The sequence below is a fragment of the Salvelinus namaycush genome, chromosome 2 (assembly GCF_016432855.1).
Source record: "Salvelinus namaycush isolate Seneca chromosome 2, SaNama_1.0, whole genome shotgun sequence".
In the NCBI taxonomy this organism is placed as follows: Eukaryota; Metazoa; Chordata; class Actinopteri; order Salmoniformes; family Salmonidae; genus Salvelinus; species Salvelinus namaycush.
The window spans coordinates 6,942,483-6,968,564 of NC_052308.1; the positions used below are offsets into that span (position 1 = coordinate 6,942,483).

Genomic DNA, 26,082 nt, shown 5'->3' on the forward strand with positions numbered 1-26,082 from the left:
GCAGCAGAGAGACAAACAGCAGAGTGACAAACAGCAGAGAGACAAACAGCAGAGAGACAAACAGCAGAGAGACAAACAGCAGAGAGACAAACAGCAGAGAGACAAACAGCAGAGAGACAAACAGCAGAGAGACAAACAGCAGAGAGACAAACAGCAGAGAGACAAACAGCAGAGAGACAAACAGCAGAGAGACAAACAGCAGAGAGACAAACAGCAGAGAGACAAACAGCAGAGAGACAAACAGCAGAGAGACAAACAGCAGAGTAATAGCTGGAGGTGTTAGAGCTAAGCTAGCTATACCAGCTTTTCAAACCAGTGGATATATGCTAACATTAAAAGCTGGTATTCTACCAAAGTCTTGCTATGTCGATGCAGCACAGAGAAACAGCAACGCGGGAAAAAGCAGAGCAGGGCAATAGCTGGAGCTGGATGTGTTGGCTCCATTAATTACCTGGCTGCCATTCCAAGTTAAACCACCTGAGATATGCTAACATTTCACATAAAACAACTTGTCAGGTCAACAAACATGAAAACTAGATCTCCCTGTGCAGCGTGAGCCTGGAGAAGACCTGCAACACCTCAGCAGAAATTCTAAATGTTCTGAGGATTCTGACTGAATGAGCTTAACTTCTGGCAGAGAAAACACAAGAATGTGACTCACCAGCTAGACCAAGAGGAGGCCTATCAGTCAGTCAGTGAGACAGCTAGCCAGTCAGTCAGTCAGCGAGCGAGCCCGCCAGTCAGCGAGCGAGCCCGCCAGCGAGACAGCCGGCCAGACAGCCAGTCAGCGAGACAGCCGGCCAGTGAGCCAGCGAGACAGTCGCCCAGTGAGCCAGCGAGACAGTCGCCCAGTGAGCCAGCGAGACAGTCGCCCAGCGAGACAGTCGCCCAGCGAGCCAGCCAGTCGGCCCGCGAGCCAGCCAGTCGGCCCGCGAGCCAGCCAGTCGGCCCGCGAGCCAGCCAGTCGGCCCGCGAGCCAGCCAGTCGGCCCGCGAGACAGACAGCCGGCCAGCGAGACAGACAGCCGGCCAGACAGCCAGTCAGCGAGACAGCCGGCCAGTGAGCCAGCGAGACAGCCGGCCAGTGAGCCAGCGAGACAGCCGGCCAGTGAGCCAGCGAGACAGCCGGCCAGTGAGCCAGCGAGACAGCCGGCCAGTGAGCCAGCGAGACAGCCGGCCAGTGAGCCAGCGAGACAGCCGGCCAGTGAGCCAGCGAGACAGCCGGCCAGTGAGCCAGCGAGACAGCCGGCCAGTGAGCCAGCGAGACAGTCGCCCAGTGAGCCAGCGAGACAGTCGCCCAGTGAGCCAGCGAGACAGTCGCCCAGTGAGCCAGCGAGACAGTCGCCCAGTGAGCCAGCCCGCGAGCCAGCCAGTCAGCCCGCGAGCCAGCCCGCGAGCCAGCCAGTCAGCCCGCGAGCCAGCCAGTCAGCCCGCGAGCCAGCCAGTCAGCCCGCGAGCCAGCCAGTCAGCCCGCGAGCCAGCCAGTCAGCCCGCGAGCCAGCCAGTCAGCCCGCGAGCCAGCCAGTCAGCCCGCGAGCCAGCCAGTCAGCCAGCGAGCCAGCCAGTGAGACAGTCAGCCAGCGAGACAGTCAGCCAGTCAGACAACAGTAGTTCTGTAGCCTTCTATCTGCACACACAGTCTGCAGTGCTCCTTCCTCACCCCACCCCCTACCACCCTTTCTCCTCATGTCCTAACAAACTCCCTCTCACTGCTTGGGGCTTGGTTACACTAGCTCGCTCTCTGCAGTCCAACACACACACACACACACACTGCAGAAAGAAATGGGTTATATAATGAGCAGGAGCAGCAGCTATGCAGAAAGAGAGAGAGAAAGGGGAAGATAGAAAGTTAGGGGGGGGGGGGAAGAGATTATATGAGAAAGAGGCCAAGAGGGAAAGGGAAGAGAGATGAAGGGGGGGATTGAGAGACAAGAGAGAGGAGGAAAATGCAGCAGAGAATTCCAGTGTGTTAGAGAAACACTGCAGTAACACACAGTCCAATAACACAACTGGAACTGACTGGTCTTCCCATTCTAAATATGTGGGACAATGGTCAGCATTGGGAGGCAGGGAAAAGACTAGAGCAGGGATGGGCAACTTAGATGGTGGCGGGGGCCACAGTGGCTGTGTACCCACATCCATGCCCACACATCACATCAAAATCTATTGGTCACATGCGCCAAATATTTACAGTGAAATGCTTACTTACAAGCCCTTAACCGACAATGCGGTTTTAAAGAAAAATAAGCTTTAAGTATTTACTAAAAGTCAAATAAAAGTGTCCAGTGTTCATTTGGTCGACAAAAATATTTTTCAGCTGCAATTCACAACGGTAACTGACTAAATAGACCAAGAAATAACTATAACTAAACTAAAATGATTTTATTTCGGGTGACGAAAACGAGACTAAATTATCTGTGTGACTAAAATCGGACTAATAAGTGGACTGGACAATAGTTCTTGGGAGACACAGAGCTTTTCAGTGTTCTTTGTTTGGTCCAGTCCAAAGCATACATGACTTTGGCAGAATTGTATGGCTTTCTCAATGCAATGCTATTATAGGTGGAAAATAAATACCACACCCATGTCATTCATGAGTCAACTCCGCCCAGCAACCGAACTCCAATCTGCCGGCAAAAAAAATGACTGATGCAAATAAGGCACATTTCTTTTTATCCTCAATTGCACACAAGGTCCAACAGAAACTTGACTTAAGCTTTTGGACAAACCCCACTGGATCGGAGAGGTGTGGGTGGCTGCCACCACTGCTCTTCCCACAATGGGAGTCGGGGAACTGTTGTTGTTGGGGTTAACTGCCTTGCTCAAGGGCAGAACCGGAGATTTTTCAACGTTCTGGGTGGATGGGTTAACGAAGAAACAGGTCCTCCTATATGCTTAATTTAGAGTTATTTATGCAACTTTAGTTGTGATACAAACGTTGAGCTATATGTTTAGATGTCTAATACATTCTGAGGCTGCATGATGCGACTAATGAGGATTTGAAAAAAGTTGCATGAAAGACATGAGCTCTGCTTTGTTTCTTGCGTCGGCGGTAGACACTTCATCAGTCGCTCCTTCACAATTTGACAACACTTAATAATATTCTCACCAGGCCTCGAATTTCCCGGCGGCATCCCCCTTGTCTGGCTGCCAATCGCCGCGCTCCGAAGCACCTCTCACTCACATGGCTCTCTCAGATATCTCAATTCTTATTATCAAATGCCTGTCACGCGATCGGGCCATTCTCACCGGCATCTCAGCTACTTATTTATGTTATATTTAACTAGGCAAGTCAGTTAAGAACAAATTCTTATTTACAATGACGGCCTAGGAACAGTGGGTTAACTGCCTTGTTCAGGGGTAGAACGAAAGATTTTTCATCTTGTCAGCTCAGGGATTCGATCTAGCAACCTTTTGGTTACTGGCCCAACACTCTAACCACTGGGCTAACTGCCACCCCAAGCGAAGACAGAAACATTGGACACACAATTGCGCGTGTCCCTTTCTTGTATTATTTATTTTTTTACATTGTTAATACTTATGTATACAGAACAAAAATAAAACATGCAACAATTTCAACGACTTTACTGAGTTACAGTTCATAAGAGGAAATCAGTCAATTGAAATAAATTCATTAGGCTGTAATATATGCATTTTACATGGCTAGATACAGAAATGCATCTGTTGGTCACAGATACCTTCAAAAAAAGGTAGGGGTGTGGATCAGAAAACTAGTCTGTATCTGGTGTGACCAGAGTTGATCAGGCTGTTTATTGTGGCCTGTGGAATGTTGTCCCACTCTTCAATTGGTGTGCGAAGTTGCTGGATATTGGCAGGAACTGGAACACGCTGAAATACACATACTCATTGGGTAACATGTCTGGTGAGTATGCATCCCATGGAAGAGGTCAGCTTCCAGGAATTGTGGACAGATCAATGCGACTTGAGGCCGCGCATTATCATGCTGAAACATGAGGTGATAGTGGCCGGTGAACGGCACGACAATGGGCCTCAGCATCTCGTCACGGTACCTCTGTGCATTCAAATTGCCATCGATAAAATGCAATTGTGTTCATTGTCCGTAGCTTATACCTGCCCATACCATAACCTCACTGCCATCATTGGGCACGTTGACATCAGCAAACTGCTCGCCCACCCAACACCATACACGAGGTCTGCAGTTGTTATGAGGCCGGTTGGACGTACTGCCAAATTCTCTAAAATGAAGTTGGAGGTAGAGGTCGACCGATTATGATTTTTCAACGCCGATACCGATTATTGGAGGGCCAAAAAAAGCCGATACCGATTAAATCGACCGATTTTTATTTATATATATGTGTAATAATGACAATTACAACAACACTGAATGAACAATGAAGACTTTTTAACTTAATATAATACATCAATAAAATCAATATAGTCTCAAATAAATAATGAACCATGTTCAATTTGGTTTAAATAATGTAAAAACAAAGTGTTGGAGAAGAAAGTAAAAGTGCAATACGTGGCATAAAAAAAAGCTAACGTTTAAGTTCCTTGCTCAGAACATGAGAACATATGAAAGCTGGTGGTTCCTTTTAACATGAGTCTTCAATATTCCCAGGTAAGAAGTTTTAGGTTGTAGTTATTATAGGACTATTTCTCTCTATACCATTTGTATTTCATATACCTTTGACTATTGGATGTTCTAATATGTACTTTAGTATTGCCAGCCTAATCTCGGGAGTTGATAGGCTTGAAGTCAAACAGTGCAATGCTTGAAGCATGGATGTGTTATGTGACAAACCTGCACATTTTAGAGTGGCTTTTTATTGTCCCCTGCACAAGGTGCACCTGTGGTAATGATCATGCTGTTTTGATAAGTTTCTTGATATACCACACCTGTCAGGTGGATGGAATCTCTTGGCAAAGGAGAAATGCTCACTTACAGGGATGTAAACACATTTGTGCACAAAATTGGAGCAAAACACTTTTTGTGCGTATGAAACATTTCTGGGAATGTTTATTATTTCAGCTCATGAAACCAACACTTTACATGTTGCATTTATATTTTTGTCCAGTGTAAATGAGATCTGTGTTTTAGTTTAAATACATTTGCAAACATTTCTAAAAACATGGTTTTCAATTTGTCATTATGGGGTATTTTGTGTAAATGGGTGAGAATTTCATTTAAGGTTAGTGAGGCAATTCAAATGTGATGACTAAAATGTGACTAAAACAAAATAACATTTAGTTGACTAAAACGACCCACTGTCATTTTGACAATAACTAGACTAAATCATTATTTAAATGACAAATGTGACCAAGACTTAATTATATTTTAGTCTAAAAAAGAGCACCAAAATTAGGTCTAACAGGGATGGAGTCAGAGCCGGCCCTAGATTTTTGAGAGGAGAGAGACAAGACAGGAGAGAGGGATGAGGACAGAAAGAGAGGGAAGGAGGGGGGGGGGGGGGGGGGGGGGAGCGAGCGGGAGGGGAGCAATCGAGAACGAGAGGGATGGGATAATTAAGTCTTAATGAAAACAGTCAAATCTGCCACTCACTTGCACCTCAGGCCGGTGGCCAGCTTGACCACGGTGGTATTGAGAGAGACGATCCAGTCAAGGAGCCACATGGCCCAGGGGACTCTCGGCTAGGCTAACCAAGGAACGGTGCTCTAATCTGGGGATCGCTCACCACGCCACTCCCCGACTCTCCTCTTCTCTGTACCACACCAGAACTGAACACACTGCGCTGCCTGCTCAGCTAATATTACTGAGCTACTGAGGTAAGAGGAGGGAGGGAAGCGAGCAGGACTCAGACAGACGAATGGGAGGGGGGAAGGAGAGGCAAGTTGTGAGAAATGAGAGAAGACGCGAAGGGAGAGAGGGCGAGGTAAGACGCGAAGAGAGAGAGGGCGAGGTAAGACGCGAAGGGAGAGAGGGCGAGGTAAGACGCGAAGGGAGAGAGGGCGAGGTAAGACGCGAAGGGAGAGAGGGCGAGGTAAGACGCGAAGGGAGAGAGGGCGAGGTAAGACGCGAAGGGAGAGAGGGCGAGGTAAGACGCGAAGGGAGAGAGGGCGAGGTAAGACGCGAAGGGAGAGAGGGCGAGGTAAGACGCGAAGGGAGAGAGGGCGAGGTAAGACGCGAAGGGAGAGAGGGCGAGGTAAGACGCAAAGGGAGAGAGGGCGAGGTAAGACGCAAAGGGAGAGAGGGCGAGGTAAGACGCAAAGGGAGAGAGGGCGAGGTAAGACGAAAAGGGAGAGAGGGCGAGGTAAGACACAAAGGGAGAGAGGGCGAGGTAAGACGCGAAGGGAGAAAGGGTGAGGTAAGACGCGAAGAGAGAGAGGGCGAGGTAAGACGCGAAGAGATGGGTAGAAGATGGGAACGTAAAGACAGTTAAAGTTGTGTTGTGTAGATCATCTTAGGACAACCAGACAAAGCCTGAGGACAGGAGGCAGCGTGTGTTTCCCCCTGAGCCCTGGAAGCAAAGTAGGTGTGTGTGTGTGCGCGCGCGCATGTGAGAGACAGTGAGATCTGCAGTATCCCAAAAAGACAGCCAAACAGACTAGGCAGAAGCGCAGTCCCTCTTCATACTGAAGCTACCAAGACCCTAGGCACTAGTTACAAGGATTGGGATTGGTGTGTGTGTGTGTGTGTGTACCGTAGTGTCCTCACTTCAGCAGCCTTACGTAACAGAGTCCTCTGAGGGTTGGGGCTCAGCCGTTTGGAGAGCAACCGCCAACCAAGACACTTTTTTATTTAACCCTCATTTTACCAGGTACGTTGACTGAGAACACGTTCTCATGTACATCAACGACCTGGGGTATAGTTACAGGGGATGAATGAGCCAATGGGAAGCACACACACACACTTGTAGAGAGCAAACCCCACCCCAATCAACTTCACACGCGTCCTGAAACGAATCCAAACCTCTCTGGGACCACAACTCTGTTCCAAGGGGCGACGCTCCATGATATCTAATGATGCCTGAAGACAGCACACCATCCATCTCGGTCGGTCGGACCTCTACATACAACACAACCCTACAGCTCCACAGGCCCTATGAGCACTGCTATCTCCCTCAGAGCACAAAACACCAGAGCAGATGAGTATGTGTCAGCTCAGAGGAGAGAAGGCTAATCAAGCCGTCTCCCTGAATCTCAAAAGGCAGAGCTCTGGCTAGAGAGCCGTCTCCTTGAATCTCAAAGAGCCGTCTCCTTGAATCTCAAAAGGCAGAGCACAGGCTAGAGAGCCGTCTCCTTGAATCTCAAAAGGCAGAGCTCTGGCTAGAGAGCCGTCTCCTTGAATCTCAAAAGGCAGAGCTCTGGCTAGAGAGCCGTCTCCTTGAATCTCAAAAGGCAGAGCTCTGGCTAGAGAGCCGTCTCCTTGAATCTCAAAAGGCAGAGCTCTGGCTAGAGAGCCGTCTCCTTGAATCTCAAAAGGCAGAGCTCTGGCTAGAGAGCCGTCTCCTTGAATCTCAAAAGGCAGAGCTCTGGCTAGAGAGCCGTCTCCTTGAATCTCAAAAGGCAGAGCTCTGGCTAGAGAGCCGTCTCCTTGAATCTCAAAAGGCAGAGCTCTGGCTAGAGAGCCGTCTCCTTGAATCTCAAAAGGCAGAGCTCTGGCTAGAGAGCCGTCTCCTTGAATCTCAAAAGGCAGAGCTCTGGCTAGAGAGCCGTCTCCTTGAATCTCAAAAGGAAGAGCTCTGGCTAGAGAGCCGTCTCCTTGAATCTCAAAAGGCAGAGCTCTGGCTAGAGAGCCGTCTCCTTGAATCTCAAAAGGCAGAGCTCTGGCTAGAGAGCCGTCTCCTTGAATCTCAAAGAGCCGTCTCCTTGAATCTCAAAGAGCCGTCTCCTTGAATCTCAAAAGGCAGAGCTCTGGCTAGAGAGCCGTCTCCCTGAATCTCAGAGGCTAGGTGTGTACATAGAGTAGCCAGCCAGGCCCCGCTGGTTCGTCATGTGTTTATGCCCTATAAGCTCTATTTTTGTGGCCTCTGGAACATTCTAATGCCTTGACTCCATCTGAAACGTACAACACTTTGAGTTCACCTCCCAGATTGGAAAAATGTGTTGTGGTATTGTGTAGAAAGATATGACTTTTGAATTAAAAATGACTGAAAATGTATGAATTCAGTGTGTTGGTTATTTTGGATATTGTCTACGTCTAGATGATCATGGTTGTTTTTCCCAAAAGCATTGTACCATTCAGATCATTCAGTTTCAGTGGAATTAACATGCACCAAAGATCTTAGTACTACCATGCTTTAGGGTAGGACTATTTTATAAGTAAGATAACATTAAAACACTTAACTTGTCTTCTCTTGAGATTAACCCCTAGAGAGTCTATTTCCGTAGCCCCTCAGAAATCTAATTAGCATAATAATAATTCTAAAATCCCCATCCAAATCTGCCAGTTTAAGCTACATCCGCCGTTGCCCCCCTTCCACATCTGAGGTGAAAGGTGACAGGGCTAAAGCGAAGTTTGTCAGACCATGAGATCACAAAAAAAAACGTCTGTAGCGTCCAAACGGTTTGGCCTAGAAACTATTATGACCCACTCTGTGGAAAGATGAGTGTTTTGCTCTACGAGCGCCATTAGCGTCACGGGACTAGTCTGAAGTCGGTACATCCGATCTGCTATCAGTACCATCCAAACAGTTTGGGCTACACACTAATATGGAAAGGGGAGTCTCACACGAACGTGTAGATGTCGGTTGTTTTGTTCTAGGACACCCACAAGCCTCACAAGACTGGTCTGAAGGTAGCTGGGTACCAGTTAAAAACATTCATGGAAGTATATATGGGAGATAATATAGTGCTTAAAATATGAGGTTAAATATATTTGGGGAAATGGTTTCCTGATCTTTCTTACACATCTCAGATATAGGACAGACAAACTTCATTTAGATTTTTGGGGGGGACAGTCCGTTTATCCATGTATGATGCTGTTTTTCAATGCGTTTATGGGCATTAAGGTAAAAATCCATGTTTCATAAAACTCCAAATCAAATAGCTAAATGATCCTTGGTATGACCATCTTAAAACAATTCCATATGTTATCTTAGTAGAAACCCCACCCCTGGCTTAGACTCAAGGGTCTTATTTAGACTTTTACTGCAAGATATGAAATGCCACAATATTTGTTTTTCAAATTATGTATTTTATTAAAACAGAAAAATAAAGTAAATAGCCCACATTCTAAAAATAAATGTATGTTTTTCCAGGTTTCCATTCTACCAATTATTCTCACTCTCTAAATACAAAGTGGAAAATGTAGCTGGCTAAAAAAACGAGTCTGTAAGCAGCTGATTAGCCGACGCTAATGAAAAACACTGGTGTGTGTATGAGGGAGGGGGGCACAATGGGGACAGGCTGAAGACAGATGTGTCTCTAATGAAAAGGCTCTTTGCCGTTAACCCTGTAGTGATTGCAGCCAGAAGTCCCCTCCAAACACAGGAGGTATTCAGTGAAAGCATAAGAATGACTATCGTCATAGGAACACCACTGTCATCAGGAATAATGTCAACGGTTGTTTAAATGTATTCATTAATGATCAGTAACAGCAGCACTCAGGACTGGTGCCTTCTCTACTACCCCCAAGGTAGATGCAGCCCTGGATGCAGGAATGCCTGTATCAGGGCAGCTTTCGCTTCACATGTCAGTGGAAGTGATTGAGTCAACGGGGTCATTCCTAATGTCCAGTGCCCTTTGGACCTACATTTATTGGGGGGAAAAAGTAAATAAAAAATAAATTTAAGCAATAAGGCCCGGGGGGGTGTGGTATATAATAAGAAAAAAATAAGAAACAGTACTGTGCAGCCGTATTCATTGACCTGGCCATGGCTTCCGACTGTCAAGCACCACATCCTCATCGTCAGACTCGATAGCCTTGGTTTCTCAAATGATTACCTCGCCTGGTTCACCAACTACTTCTCTGATAGAGTTCAGTGTGTCAAATCGGAGGGCCTGTTGTCCGGGCCTCTGGCAGTCTCTATGGGGGTGCCACAGGGTTCAATTCTTGGACCGTCTCTCTTCTCTGTATACATCAATGATGTCGCTCTTGCTGCTGGTGAGTCTCTGATCCACCTCTACGCACACGACACCATTCTGTATACTTCTGGCCCTTCTTTGGACACTGTGTTAACAAACCTCGAGACGAGCTTCAATGCCATACAACTCTCCTTCCGTGGCCTCCAATTGCTCTTAAATACAAGTAAAACTAAATGCATGCTCTTCAACTGATCGCTGCCTGCACCTGCCCGCCCATCCAGCATCACTACTCTGGACGGTTCTGACTTAGGTATTTGTAGTTGTCCACATATTCTAGGTGTCTGGTTAGACTGTAAACTCTCCTTCCAGATTCACATCAAACATCTCCAATCCAAAGTTAAATCTAGAATTGGCTTCCTTTTTCGCAACAAAGCATCCTTCACTCATGCTGCCAAACATACCCTCGTAAAACTGACCATCCTACCGATCCTCAACTTCGAGGATGTCATTTACAAAATAGCCTCCAATACCCTACTCAATAAATTGGATGCAGTCTATCACAGCGCCATCCGTTTTGTCACCAAAGCCCCATATACTACCCACCACTGCGACCTGTATGCTCTCGTTGGCTGGCCCTCACTTCATGCTCATCGCCAAACCCACTGGCTCCAGGTCATCTACAAGACCCTGCTAGGTAAAGTCCCGCCTTATCTCAGCTCGCTGGTCACCATAGCAGCACCCACCTGTAGCACGCGCTCCAGCAGGTATATCTCTCTGGTCACCCCCAAAACCAATTCTTCCTTTGGTCGCCTCTCCTTCCAGTTCTCTGCTGCCAATGACTGGAACGAACTACAAAAATCTCTGAAACTGGAAACACTTCTCCCTCACTAGCTTTAAGCACCAGCTGTCAGAGCAGCTCACAGATTACTGCACCTGTACATAGCCCATCTATAATTTAGCCCAAACAACTACCTCTCCCCCTACTGTATTTATTTATTTTGCTCCTTTGCACCCCATTATTTCTATCTCTACTTTGCACATTCTTCCACTGCAAATCAACCATTCCAGTGTTTTACTTGCTATATTGTATTTACTTCGCCACCATGGCCTTTTTTGCCTTTACCTCCTTATCTCACCTCATTTGCTCACATTGTATATAGACTTATTTTTCTACTGTATTATTGACTGTATGTTTGTTTTACTCCATGTGTAACTGTGTTGTTGTATGTGTCGAACTGCTTTGCTTTATCTTGGCCAGGTCGCAATTGTAAATGAGAACTTGTTCTCAACTTTCCTACCTGGTTAAATAAATGTGAAATTAAAAATATATATGGTGAATTATACCACAGCTAAGGGCTGTTCAAAAGCACGACACAATGCATAGTGCCTGGATACAGCCCTTAGCCGTGGTATATTAGCCATATATCACAAACCCCAGAGGTGACTTATTACTATTATAAACTGGTTACCAAGGCAATTAGACCAGTAAAAATAAATGTTGTCATACCCGAGGTATACCACGGCTGTCAGCCAATCAGCATTCAGGGCTCGAACCACCCAGTTTATTTATTTATTAATAAATAAATAACACACACACACACACAACTGGTCAAAAGTTTTAGAACAACTACTCATTCCAGGGTTTCTTTATTTTTACTCTTTTCTACATTGTAGAATAATAGTGAAGACATCAAAACTATGAAATAACACATGGAATCACTTAGTAACCCAAAAATATTTTACTATTTTTTTTTCTAAATATATTTTATATTTCAGATTCTTCAAATAGCCGCGCTTTGCCTTGATGACAGCTTTGCACACATTTGGTTAATTTATCATCGAATCACAGCCTACTTCGCCAAACAGGTGATGATTTAACAAGCGCATTCACTAAAGAAGCACCGTCGTTGCACGAATGTACCTAACCATAAACAGCAATGCCTTTATTACAATCAATACACAGAAGTATATATTTTTTAAACCTGCATATTTAGTTAAAAGATATTAATGTTAGCAGGCAATATTAACTCTGGAAATTGTGTCACTTCTCTTGCGTTCTGTGCAAGCAGAGTCAGGGTATATGAGGCAGTTTGGGCCGCCTGGCTCGTTGCAAACTGTGTGAAGACCATTTCTTCCTAACAAAGACCGTAAATAATTTGCCAGAATTGTACATTATTATGGCATAACATTGAAGGTTGTGCAATGTAAAAGCAATATTTAGAGTAGGGTTGCCACCCGTTAGATAAAATATGGAACAGTTCCATATTTCACTCAAAGAATAAACGTTTTGTTTACGAAATGATAGTTCCCGGATTTGACCATACTAATGACCTAAGGCTCGTATTTTTGTGTGTTTATTATATTATAATTAAGTCTATGATTTGATATAACAGTCTGACTGAGCGGTGGTAGGCAGCAGCAGGCTTGTAAGCATTCATTCAAACAGCACTTCCCTGCGCTTGCCAGCAGCTCTTCGCAATGCTTGAAGTAGCACTGTTTGACTTCAAGCCTATCAACTCCCGAGATTAGGCTGGCAATACTATATTGCCTATAAGAACATCCAATAGTCAAATATATATGAAATACAAATGGTATAGAGAGAAATAGTCCTATAATAACTACAACCTAAAACTTCTTATCTGGAAATATTGAAGACTCATGTTAAAAGGAACCACCAGCTTTCATATGTTCTCATGTTCTGAGCAAGGAACTTAAACATTAGCTTTCTTACATGGCACATATTGCACTTTTACTTTCTTCAACACTGTGTTTTTGCATTATTTAAACAAAATTGAACATGTTTCATTATTTATTTGAGACTAAATTGATTTTTATTTATGTATTATATTAAGTTAAAATAAGTGTTAATTCAGTGTTGTTGTAATCGTCATTATTACAAACATATACAAATCTGCTGATTAATCGGTATCGGCTTTTTTTGGTCCTCCAATAAATCGGTATCGTTGTTCAAAAATCATAATCGGTCGACCTCTAGTAGCAACTCAAAAACATGGTACAAACATTACTGGGCAAAGTCAACAGCACAAAGGTCAAGAAGGTAGAGTTAACAATACATCATACAAAGTAGCCACAACTGTCAGTAAAACTGTTCAAGACTGTTGGAAAAGCATTCCTCATGAAGCTGGTTGAGAGAATACCAAGAGCGTGCAAAGCTTTCATCAAGGCAAAGGGTGGTTACTTTGAAGAATCTCAAATATAAAAAATATTTTGATTTGTTTAACACTTTTGGTTACTCCATGATTCCATGTGTTATTTCATAGTATTGATGTCTTCACTATTATTCTACAATGTAGAAAATAGTACAAATAAAGAAAAACCTTTGAATGAGTAGGCGTGTCCAAACTTTTGACTGGTACTTTATATTTATGAGGAAAAAGACATTTGAGTTTCAGAAAAACATAGTGGTCAAGCTCAGGCACTTCGTTTAGTTAACACATTTCCAAACCTGTTGGTGCACAATCCTAACAGGGTGGAAATTTGGAGCTCTGCAAGATTAAGTAATGATCACTTTAACCTCTATAAAGCATACTTTTACATTGGAATTATATCTATAATTATACCTAACACTTGATTTTAGTGAGACATACAAACTAACATGAAACATAGATAAAACTGAGTGTTTACTTATTCACCTTTGAAATGATTCCCACCAAAGAAATGACACTTCCTGAATGTGTCGTCATTGTAGGAAGGGGTTGTTTTCTTACAGGAGAATTACAAACTTTTTTATTTTTTTTATTTTATTTAACCTTTATTTAACCAGGTAGGCAAATTGAGAACACGTTCTCATTTACAATTGCGACCTGGCCAAGATAAAGCAAAGCAGTTCGACACATACAACAACACATAGTTACACATGGAGTAAAAACGAACATATAGTCAATAATACAGTGAAAAAAAATAAGTCTATATACAATGTGAGCAAGTGAGGTGAGATAAGGGAGGTGAAGGCAAACAGATATATGTATAAATAAATAAAAATATAAAAAGGCCATGGAGGCGAAGTGAGTACAACACAGCAAGTAAAATAAAAACTAAAAAAAACACTGGAATGGTTGGTTTGCATTGGAAGAAAGTGCAAAGTAGAGACAGAAATAATGGGGTGCAAAGGAGCAAAATAAATTAATAAATAAATACAGTAGGTAAAGAGGTAGTTGTTTGGGCTAAATTGTAGATGGGTTATGTACAGGTGCAGTAATCTATGAGCTGCTCTGACAGCTGGTGCTTAAAGCTAGTGAGGGAGATAGGTGTTTCCAGTTTCAGAGATTTTTGTAGTTCGTTCCAGTCATTGGCAGCAGAGAACTGGAAGGAGAGGCGTCCAAAGGAAGAATTGGTTTTGGGGGTGACTAGAGAGATATACCTGCTGGAGCGCGTGCTACAGGTAGGTGCTGCTATGGTGACCAGCGAGCTGAGATAAGGGGGGACTTTACCTAGCAGGGTCTTGTAGATGACCTGGAACCAGTGGGTTTGGCGACGAGTATGAAGCGAGGGCCAGCCAACGAGAGTGTACAGGTCGCAGTGGTGGGTAGTATATGGGGCTTTGGTGACAAAACGGATGGCACTGTGATAGACTGCATCCAATTTATTGAGTAGGGTTTTGGAGGCTATTTTGTAAATGACATCACCGAAGTCGAGGATTGGTAGGATGGTCAGTTTTACAAGGGTATGTTTGGCAGCATGAGTAAAGGATGCTTTGTTGCGGAATAGGAAGCCAATTCTAGATTTGACTTTGGATTGGAGATGTTTGATGTGGGTCTGGAAGGAGAGTTTACAGTCTAACCAGACACCTAGGTATTTGTAGTTGTCCACATATTCTAAGTCAGAGCCGTCCAAAGTAGTGATGTTGGACAGGCGGGCAGGAGCAGGCAGCGATCGGTTGAAGAGCATGCATTTGGTTTTACTTGTATTTAAGAGCAGTTGGAGGCCACGGAAGGAGAGTTGTATGGCATTGAAGCTCGCCTGGAGGGTTGTTAACACAGTGTCAAAAGAAGGGCCAGAAGTATACAGAATAGTGTCGTCTGCGTAGAGGTGGATCAGAGAATCACCAGCAGCAAGAGCGACATCATTGATGTAAACAGAGAACAGAGTCGGTCCAAGAATTGAACCCTGTGGCACCCCCATAGAGACTGCCAGAGGCCCGGACAACAGACCCTCCGATTTGACACGCTGAACTCTATCAGAGAAGTAGTTGGTGAACCAGGCGAGGCAATCATTAGAGAAACCAAGGCTGTCGAGTCTGCCAATGAGGATGTGGTGATTGACAGAGTCAAAAGCCTTGGCCAGGTCAATGAATACGGCTGCACAGTATTGTTTCCTATCGATGGCGGTTACGATATCGTTTATGACCTTGAGCGTGGCTGAGGTGCACCCATGACCAGCTCTGAAACCAGATTGCATAGCGGAGAAGGTGTGGTGTGATTCGAAATGGTCGGTAATCTGTTTGTTGACTTGGCTTTCGAAGACCTTAGAAAGGCAGGGTAGGATAGATATAGGTCTGTAGCAGTTAGGGTCAAGGGTGTCCCCCCCTTTGAAGAGGGGGATAACCGCAGCTGCTTTCCAATCTTTGGGGATCTCAGACGACACGAAAGAGAGGTTGAAGAGGCTAGTAATAGGGGTGGCAACAATTTCAGCAGATAGTTTTAGAAAGAAAGGGTCCAGATTATCTAGCCCGGCTGATTTGTAAGGGTCCAGATTTTGCAGCTCATTGAGAACATCAGCTGACTGTATTTGGGAGAAAGAGAAATGGGGAAGGCTTGGGCGAGTAGCAGAGGGGAGGGCAGTGCTGTTGTCCGGGGTAGGGGTAGCCAGGTGGAAAGCATGGCCAGCCGTAGAAAAATGCTTATTGAAATTCTCAATTATAGTGGATTTGTCGGTGGTGACAGTGTTTCCTATCTTCAGAGCGGTTGGAAGCTGGGAGGAGGTGTTCTTATTCTCCATGGACTTTACGGTGTCCCAGAACTTTTTTGAATTTGTGTTGCAGGAAGCAAATTTCTGCTTGAAAAAGCTAGCCTTGGCTGTTCTAACTGCCTGTGTATATTGGTTTCTGGCTTCCCTGAAAAGTTGCATATCACGGGGGCTGTTCGATGCTAATGCAGAACGCCATAGGATGTTTTTCTGTTGGTTAAGGGCAGTCAGGTCAGGAGAGAACCAAGGGCTATATCTGTTCCTGGTTCTAAATTTCTTGAATGGGGCATGCTTATTCAAGATGGTGAGGAAGGCATTTTTAAAAAATGACCAGGCATCCTCTACTGACGGGATGAGATCAATATCCTTCCAGGATACCCCGGCCAGGTCGATTAGGAAGGCCTGCTCGCTGAAGTGTTTCAGGGAGCGTTTGACAGTGATGAGTGGAGGTCGTTTGACCGCCGACCCATTACGGATGCAGGCAATGAGGCAGTGATCGCTGAGATCTTGGTTGAAAACAGCAGAGGTGTATTTGGAGGGCAAGTTTGTTAGGATGATATCTATGAGGGTACCCGTGTTTACGGAATTGGGGTGGTACCTGGTAGGTTCATTGATAATTTGTGTGAGATTGAGGGCATCAAGCTTAGATTGTAGGGTGGCTGGGGTGTTGAGCATGTTCAAATTTAGGTCGCCTAGCAGCACGAGCTCTGAAGATAGATGGGGGGCAATCAGTTCACATATAGTGTCCAGAGCACAGCTGGGGGCAGAGGGTGGTCTATAGCAGGCGGCAACGGTGAGAGACTTGTTTTTAGAGAGGTGGATTTTTAAAAGTAGAAGTTCAAATTGTTTGGGAACAGACCTGGATAGTATAACAGAACTCTGCAGGCAGTCTTTGCAGTAGATTGCAACACCGCCCCCTTTGGCCGTTCTATCTTGTCTGAAAATATTGTAATTGGGGATAAAAATGTCTGAATTTTTGGTGGTCTTTCTAAGCCAGGATTCAGACACGGCTAAAACATCCGGGTTGGTAGAGTGTGCTAAAGCAGTGAACAAAACAAACTTAGGGAGGAGGCTTCTAATGTTAACATGCATGAAGCCAAGGCTATTACGGTTACAGAAGTCATCAAAAGAGAGCGCCTGGGGAATAGGAGTGGAGCCAGGTACTGCAGGGCCTGGATTCACCTCTACATCACCAGAGGAACAGAGGAGAAGTAGGATAAGGGTACGGCTAAAAGCTATGAGAATTGGTCGCCTAGAGCTACTAGAGCAGAGAGTAAAAGGAAGTTTCTGGGGGCGATAAAATAGTTTAAAGGAATAATGTACAGACAAAGGTATGGTAGGATGTGAATACAGTGGAGGTAAACCTAGGTATTGAGTGATGATGAGAGAGATCTTGTCTCTAGAAACATCATTGAAACCAGGTGATGTCATCGCATATGTGGGTGGTGGAACTGAGAGGTTGGATATGGTATAGAGAGCAGGGCTAGAATCTCTACAGTGAAATAAGCCAATAAACACTAACCAGAACAGCAATGGACAAGGCATATTTTCATTAAGGAGAGGCATGCTTAATCGAGTGATCAATAAGGGTCCAGTGAGTAGAGGTTGGTTGGGGTCGTGGCGATCCAGACAGCTGGCCGGGTATATGGCTATCGGTAGCAGCATAGGATGGAGGTCTGTTTGTAGATACCTCGTGCGTTTCCGTCGGTAGGTTCCGTGTAGTGGGGTTTTGTTCAGATAGCAGCCGATAAGACAGCTAACGATTAGCGGGCCTCAGATGAGCGTTCAGGTAACGTCGGGACGGAGGTGCCGGTTGGATAAATCCCTCGGGCAGAATAACGTCGGCAGTCAGTCGTGAAGGCCCGGTGGGGTTCCGTATCTGCAGCAGCAACAAAAGAAACGGGTCCGGATGGTGATGGAACTCCTCAGCTGGCTAGCTCCAGCATGATTTGAGTTTGCTCCGGGGTCGACGTAAGCCAATAGTCACACGGTATGCAGCTAGCTAGCTGCGAAATCAAGGTGCAAGTGTCCAGAGCCTGCGGTTGGAATCCGGGGAAACTGAGAGAAAAAAAAAAAAGTCCCGGAATGCTCCGGTCCGAGTCGCGTTGCACAAAAGTGCCGGTAGATTATCGAGCTAAAGGAATAGCTGATGACCGCAAAACGTGGGCAGCTGAAACACCAACGCTAGCCAGCAAACCGGCTAATTTCGGGGCAGCTACAGATTAGCTTCTGGCTAGCTATCGGAGTAGCTTCTGGTTAGCTTTCAGGCTAGCTTCTGAATTAGCCCCTGGCTGTCTTCCACGATGGATTTTCAGATTGAGGTAAATAATACTTATTGTAATTGGTGAAGCGGGTTGCAGGAAAGCTTTTGCAGGAAAGCTTTTGTAGTTGAGTTCTTGGATAATAAAATAAATTAAAGATATGTGAAGAAAAGGTGTAAATATATATATATACAGGACACGACACGACAATACGGAAAAAGACGTCTGAACTGCTAAGCCACCTTGGAATCACACAAACTAACAGGGTGGAAAGGGATATCAGGGACACAAATCTTAATAAGAATAAATATAATAACCATGAAAACACATTTTGACAAGACAAGGGACATAAAATGAATAAAGATAATAATTATTTTAGGCTTAAATTTCTCACAGAAGCTGATGAATACTACCCGGGGAAATGGCAAAAATGCCTGACATCCACTGAAATAAAGTGTTCAAAAGGCATAAAATTCCCTTTCAAGATCCACATTTTTGTGTTCAGGTAAAGGACACCTGACATATTTAAAGCCCTTTGGAAACCACATTTTACACTAAATAAGAAGAAATATGTCCTGGGAACGGAAAAGGCACCGCATGGTAGGAATGACAACCACACAAATCAGGATGAGGAACGCAATTAATTTTTTTTAAACTAAACACCAGGCAGCTACCAATTTTGCTCTGCCCAGAGTACCCCTGATGTACCCCCTCATGTGCATTTGACCAGTTGGCCTATGGTCTCATGAGTCTTCTCAATTACCCCATTTGGATAGGCCAAATACCCCCAGGGGTCCCATTACCCCTGGTTGGGAACCACTGCACTACATGACCAAAAGTATGTGGACACTTGCTTGTCGAACATCTTTCACAAATCATGGGCATTTATATGGAGTTGGTCCCCCCCTTTGCTGCTATAACAGCCTCCAATATTCTGGGAAGGCTTTCCACTAGATGTTGGAACATTGCTGCGGTGGACTTGCTTCCATTCAGTCTCACAAGAGCATTAGTGAGATTGGGCACTGATGTTGGGCAATTAGGCCTGGCTCGCAGTCGACATTCCAATTCATCCCAAAGGTGTTCAACGGGGTTGAGGTCAGGGCTCTGTGCAAGCCAGTCAATTTCTTCCACACTGATATCGACAAACCATTTCTATACGGCCCTTGCTTTGTGCATGGGGGAATTGTCATGCTGAAACAGGAAAAGACCTTCCCTAAACTGTTGCCACAAAGTTGGAAGCACAGAATCATCTAGAATGTCATTATATGCTGTCAGATGAAGAGTGATTCATCAGAGTCCAATGGCGGCAAGCTTTCCACCAGCTGACGCTGTTCGGCAATGGAAACCCATTTCATGAAGCTCCCAACAAACAGTTATTGTGCTGACGTTCCATACCATCTCTGGAAGCAACTCGGTAGTGAGTGTTGCAATAGAGGACAGACAATTTTTACGCACTTCAGCACTTGGCGGTCCCATTCTGTGAGCTTGTGTGGCCTACCACTTTGCGCCTGAGTCGTTGTTGCTCCTAGACGTGTCCACTTCACAATAACAGCATTTACAGTTGACCAGGGCAGCTCTAGCTGCTCAGACATTTGACAAACTTACTTGCTGGAAAGCTGGCATCCTATGACATTGAAAATCTCTTGAGCTCTTCAGTTAAGGCCATTCTACTACCACTGTTGGTCTATGAAGATTGCATGGCTGTATGTTTGATTATATACAACTTTCAACAACGGTTGAGGCTGAAATAGCCAAATCTACTAATTTGAAGGGGTGTCCACATACTATTACATATAAAAAGTATATATAGTCAATCAAACTTATTTATAATCCCCATTTAACACCAGCAGATGTCAAAGTGTTATAATATAGTGTACATAAATTATTGCTTTATCTAATGTTCACCAGTTCCATGTCTGGACTGTCATGGCAGTGCATGACTGCTCGTGTGCTGCCCAGCTGACCCTACACATTCAATTCAGTTATGCACAGCCTTTACAAAAAAAGATTGCTGCTTTGAAACGGCAGTAGACTGTGGTATTTTGAACGCAGTAATTGGAGAATAACTGCAGTTATACTGCACTCTTGACTGCAATATGTTTTTCGTAAGGGAGAGAAGCACTCGACAGTTCATATGGCTAACTAACCAACAAAAGTTACTAGTTAGGTACTCACTTTTTGCCGGGTTTCTTAGTCTTTGTCCTTTTCTTCCTCGCCTGCAGTGCAAGAACTGTCACGGGTATAGATGACAAAATACTATTTCATTCAGGAGAACCCTCACTTTTTCATGAAAATATTTGTTAGCTAGCAGGCAAGGTGTATCAAGCTAACTAGTTACATATAATATTGATAGCAGGCTATAGCCAAAACACCAGTGAGACTTTTTTGCATAGTGAAAACCAGGGATACAGAGTGGTTGCATAAATTACAAATGTGGAGGTAACTAAAATAGCAGCACAGATACAGATAACTACCGTTAGCGATAACGACAGTTGCTCAAATGGACAGACTTAGCTAGCTACAAAATATATCTAGTTATAGTTAACACAGCTGGGTTTTGTTTATTCAATTACACAAACGAACTTAATAATCTGTTTATAAACGTCAGAAATCAGCATAAAACAAACTGAGATTGTCGACGTTTATTTGGGCGCGTGCACCCATGCTGAAAACACTAGCGCACGCCTGACGCCCAACCCGATATTTATTTCCAGAATGTATACAATCTGAGTAAGGGTTTGGTTAAAGCAGTGGTCAGTTGTTGTTGTTTTTCTAGTCTGTTTAAGCGTCAGCGGTATCCTTAGTCTCTCCCCCCACTACAGCGCTGTGCAAATTAGCAATGCTAGCTAGCTTTTACAGCTCATTTTAGTTAGCATGTGGTGGCTAGCCAGCTACAACGCGTGGTTCGCTATTGTTCAGTTTAGCAAAAAATGCTCGGCCTTGACAATTCCTTTAATAACAGTCATATGTCCAAAATCAACGGCCTCAGTCTGTTGGCGTATTACTGTGCGAATTCACTGCTACTATTCATTTAACATCCCTATTCTTTGGGCATGTTACCTTTCCTTTCCATGCTGTAAGCGAGGCGGCTGGAGTTAAAGCTGAAGTTAAGCGGTAGGTTTTTAGTGTAGCAGTCTGCGCAGGCGCACCTTCCCAAGGAAAAGTTCAACTAACTTTCACTATTTACCACGCCCACTTATTGTCTGTGCCCCTTGACCTATGAAACAAAATAATAATTTATGTCAAATATATCCTATTAGAAAATAAATGTGTTTATGGATCCTATTGCTTTATGATTATATCGAATCTTATTACCTGAATAAACCATAGTCCTGGTTCACTTGCCCCAAACATCGATAATCGTTAATCAAGCAGATGTGGCCTACTGTAGGCCAAGTCTAGGCCTACTTTATTTATAACAGAAGTTTGTCATGCATTTGATCTATTCTGTACATTTTCCACACGCCTTCATGGCATGCAGGTTGGATGATGCACTGTCAAGTGCCAACCTGTCCAACACCAGTCTAGTAGCTTCACCTAGTGGTACCAGTATGCACACACACCGATCAGTACAAGTATAGATTCTTAAATAGCTGGTTTCCCCTATTCATCTGAGGTAAAAGTGTTGCTTTCCTACTATATATATGCCAGGGGAGGGGGAACATGTCGTTGTCGCTAACAATGACTAGGAACTGCCATATGGGGAATCGTAAGTGACTTGCTTCAGCTCGTTTCATCTTGATACCAGGGGTGAAATTAAGTTAGTACGGTCAGGTACGGCATCCCGTCAAAATAAATACTGGAGTACGCCGTACCTGTAAAACGTGAGCCTATCACAATCAATGCAACATTACCAAAAAACTATAGGCTATTATACCATGACTTATGTCAGCCGCATGAAACATTTACGAATTGACTGGAAACCGGGTGGTATATGCTACAAATTGTGTTGTGGTTTCAGGAGATGAGTGGCGGAGACGCTCCAGCAAAAGGCAAGATCAGTGGCGGAGAACGAGGCGCGCGTGGACAGTGGATGCATCGATTCAGGCTAAAAGTGTAGGCAATCGCATAATGTCATTACAATGTATCTTTCCATTCATCAAATTGCGGATGCACAAGTGCTCTGTTAGGGTTAGGATGCTGAACTTATTTTGTGAGTGGACATGCACGGGTAGCCTACAGGAGCGCCTTTGTTAAGTAATTGTTTGACAATCAGATGAAAACGTCATGAATGGTTGTGTTTATGCCACATTAAAAAGGCATGGGCGGCGTGTCCATAAGGCTAGGGGAAGCTTTCCCTAAAGTAAGCTTCTTAAAAAAAAGCTGTTGATTGTTTTAAATTGCATAGCCTATAGTCAGAAGGGCCCACAATTTGGGCAGTGCCTGCTGCAAATACACTGAACTAAAATATAAATGCACCATGTAAAGTGTTGGTCCCATGTTTCATGAGCTGAAATAAAACATCCCAGACATTTTTCCATATGCACAAAAATCTTATTTCTCTCACATTTTGTGTATAAATTGATTTACATCCCTGTTAGTGAGCATTTCCTCCTTTGCCAAAGGAATCCATCTACCTGACAGGTATGGCATATCAAGAAGCTGATTAAACAGCATGATCATTACACAGGTGCACCTTGTGCTGGGGACAATAAAAGGCCACTCTAAAATGTGCAGTTTTGTCACACAACACAATGCCACAGATGTCTCAAGTTTTGAGGGAGAGTGCAATTTGCAAGTTGACTGTAGGAATGTCCACCAGAGCTGTTGACAGATCATTTATTGTTCATTTCTCTACCGTAAGCCACCTCCAACATAATTTTTGAGAATTTGGCAGTACGTCCAACCGGCCTCTCACCCGCAGACCACGTGAATGTCGTTGTGTGGGCGAGCGGTTTGCTGATGTCATCGTTGTGAACAGCTGGCTCCATGATGGTGGTGGGCTTATGACGAGATCCTGAGGCCCATTGTGAGTCCCATTTTCTTTAAGGTATGTGTGAACAACAGATGCATATATGTATTTCCACATTCTGGGACTCATCCACAAACAGGACCAAGCCTGGCCTGCTGAGGAGTGACGGACTCTATCCTAGCTGGAGGGGTGCTCTCATCTTATCTATGAACATAGACAGGGCTCTAACTCCTTTAGCTCCACAATGAGATAGGATGCATGCCAGTCTGCAAGCTGTCCAGCCTGCCAGCTTAGTGGAGTCTGCCACTAACATAGTCAGTGTAGTCAGCTCAGCGTTCCTCATTGAGATCGTGTCTGTGCCTCGATCTAGGTTGGGCAAAACTAAACATGACGGTGTTCGCTTTAGCAATCTCACTGGAATAAAGACCTCCTCCATTCCTGTCATTATTGAAAGAGATTGTGATATCTCACATCTCAAACTAGGGCTACTTAATGTTAGATCCCTCACTTCCAATTAACTAATTACTGATCATAATCTTGTTGTGATTGGCCTGACTGAAACATGGCTTAAGCCTGATGAATTTACTGTGTTCAATGAGGCCTCTCCTCCTAGTTACACTAGTGACCATATCTTCAGCACATCCCGCAAAGGCGGAAGTGTTTGTACCATTTACGATAGCAAATTTAAATGTACAAAAAAATGACTGCATTTCCATCTTTTGAGCTTCTCGTCATGAAATCTATGCAGCCTACTCAATCATTTTTATAGCTACTGTTTACAGGCCTCCTGGGACATATACAGCGTTCCTCACTGAGTTCCCTGAATTCCTATCAGACCATGTAGTCATGGCAGATAATATTCACATGGAAAAGTACACAGACCCACTCCAAAAAGGCTTTCAGAGCCATCACCGACTCAGTGGGTTTTGTCCAACATGTCTCCGGACCTACTCACTGCCACAGTCATACTCTGGACCTAGTTTTGTCCTGTGGAATAAATATTATGGATCTCAATGTTGATCTTAATCTTAATGTTTTTCCTTATAATCCTGGACTATCGGACCACCATCTTATTACATTTGCAATCGCAACAAATAATCTGCTTAGACCCTAGATGCCCTTCCAGACTCTCTCCACCTATCCAAGGACATCAGAGTACAAAAATCGGTTAACCACCTAACTGTGGAACTAAATTTTGCCTTGCGTAATACCCTAGATGCAGTCGCACCCCTAAAAACAAAAACCATTAGTCATAAGAAAGTAGCTCCCTGGTATACAGACAATACCTGAGCCCTGAAGCAAGCTTCCAGAAAAATTGGAACGGAAATAGTGCTCCACCAAACTGGAAGTCTTCCGACTAGCTTGGAGACAGTTCCGTGCATTATCGAAGAGCCCTCACTGCTGCTCGATCATCCTATTCTTCCAATTTAATTGAGGCGAATAAGAACAATCCAAAATGTATTTTTGATACTGTTGCAAAGCTAACTAAAAAGCAGCATTCCTAAGAGAGGATGGCTTTCACTTCAGCAGTGATAAATTCATGAACCTCTTTGATGAAAAGATCATTAGAAAGCAAATTACGGACTCCTCTTTGAATCTGCGTATTTCTCTAAAGCTCAGTTGTCCTGAGTCTGCACAACACAAACAGGACCTAGGATCAAGGAAACACTCAAGTTTTTAATCCTATATCTCTTGACACATTCATGAAAATAGTCATGGCCTCTAAACCTTCAAGCTGCATACTGGACCCTATTCCAATTACTGAAAGAGCTGCTTCCTGTACTTGGCCCTCCTACGTTGAACAAAATTAACAGCTCTCTATCCACCGGATGTGTACCAAACTCACTAAAAGTGGCAGTAATAAAGCGTCTCTTGAAAAAGCCAAATCTTGACCCAGAAAACTTAAAAACTATCGGCCTGTATTGAATCTCCCATTCCTGTCCAAAAAATGTGAACAAGCTGTTGCGGAGCAGCTCATTGCCTTACTGAAGACAAACAATTTAGACCCCATCATAGTACTGAGACTGCACTCGTGAAAGTGGTAAATGACCTTTTAATGGCGCCAGACCAAGGCTCTGCATCTGTCCTCGTGACCTAGACCTTTGTGCTGCTTTTGACACCATCGATCACCACATTCTTTTGGAGAGATTGGAAACCGTAATTGGTCTACACGGACAAGTTCACTATATATTTTACCTCTTGGTGATGTCATTCGGAAACATAATGGTAACTTTCTCTGCTATGCGGACGATACACAGCTGTACATTTTGATGAAACATGGTGAAGCTCCAAAATTGCCCTCCCTGGAAGCCTGGGGGACATGGCCGATGTTCTCCGCTGGTGCCAATAAGATAGGCCACTGTTTGCTCAATTAAGTTGAGAATTTTGATAACTAAAAGACAGATTGGAGTCTTTTCATTGTCATCTCTTTACAGCAATAGCCATTTGCTTTCCAAACAGTTTTCCCGCGATAGTATTTTTAAATATTGCGGAATGCCTGGCTAGGTCTCTGCTTTTCACTGACAGTCGCAACTCAACAATCATCTATTCTGAACAAAAAAATGAACACAACATGCAACAATTTGAGTTACAGTTCATATAAGAAAATCAGTCAATTGAAATAAATGTATTAGACCTTAATCTATGGATTTCACATCAATCAAAATCTTTTTACATCAGCTGATGTCACAAAGTGCTGTACAGAAACCCAGCCTAAAACCCCAAACAGCAAGCAATGCAGGTGTAGAAGCACGGTGGCTAGGAAAAACTCCCTAGAAAGGCAGGAACCTAGGAAGAAACCTAGAGAGGAACCAGGCTATGAGGGGTGGCCAGCCCTCTTCTGGATGTGCCGGGTGGAGATTATTACAGTATATGGCCAAGATGTTCAAACGTTCATAGATAACCAGCAGGGTCAAAGAATAATAATCACAGTGGTTACAGAGTGTGCAACAGGTCAGCACCTCAGGAGTAAATGTCAGTTGGCTTTTCATAGCCGAGCTTTCATAGCTAGAGACAG

At 44.2% G+C, this 26,082-nt stretch overlaps 1 protein-coding gene across 2 annotated transcripts in view; it reads right to left on the bottom strand.

Annotated features, from left to right (window-relative positions):
• The window catches only part of LOC120058327 (SRSF protein kinase 1-like), a 76,872-nt gene extending 55,586 nt beyond the window's left edge, over window positions 1-21,286 (bottom strand). For both annotated transcript variants that reach the window (XM_039006913.1, XM_039006922.1), the window contains exons 1-2: window positions 21,215-21,286; window positions 20,330-20,384 (exon numbers count right to left, since the gene is read on the bottom strand). In XM_039006913.1, the coding sequence (XP_038862841.1) occupies window positions 20,330-20,384; window positions 21,215-21,227 (68 nt within the window). In that variant the 5' untranslated portion in view covers window positions 21,228-21,286. The remainder of the gene's footprint in view (window positions 1-20,329; window positions 20,385-21,214) is intronic.
• Window positions 21,287-26,082: the final 4,796 nt, after the last annotated feature.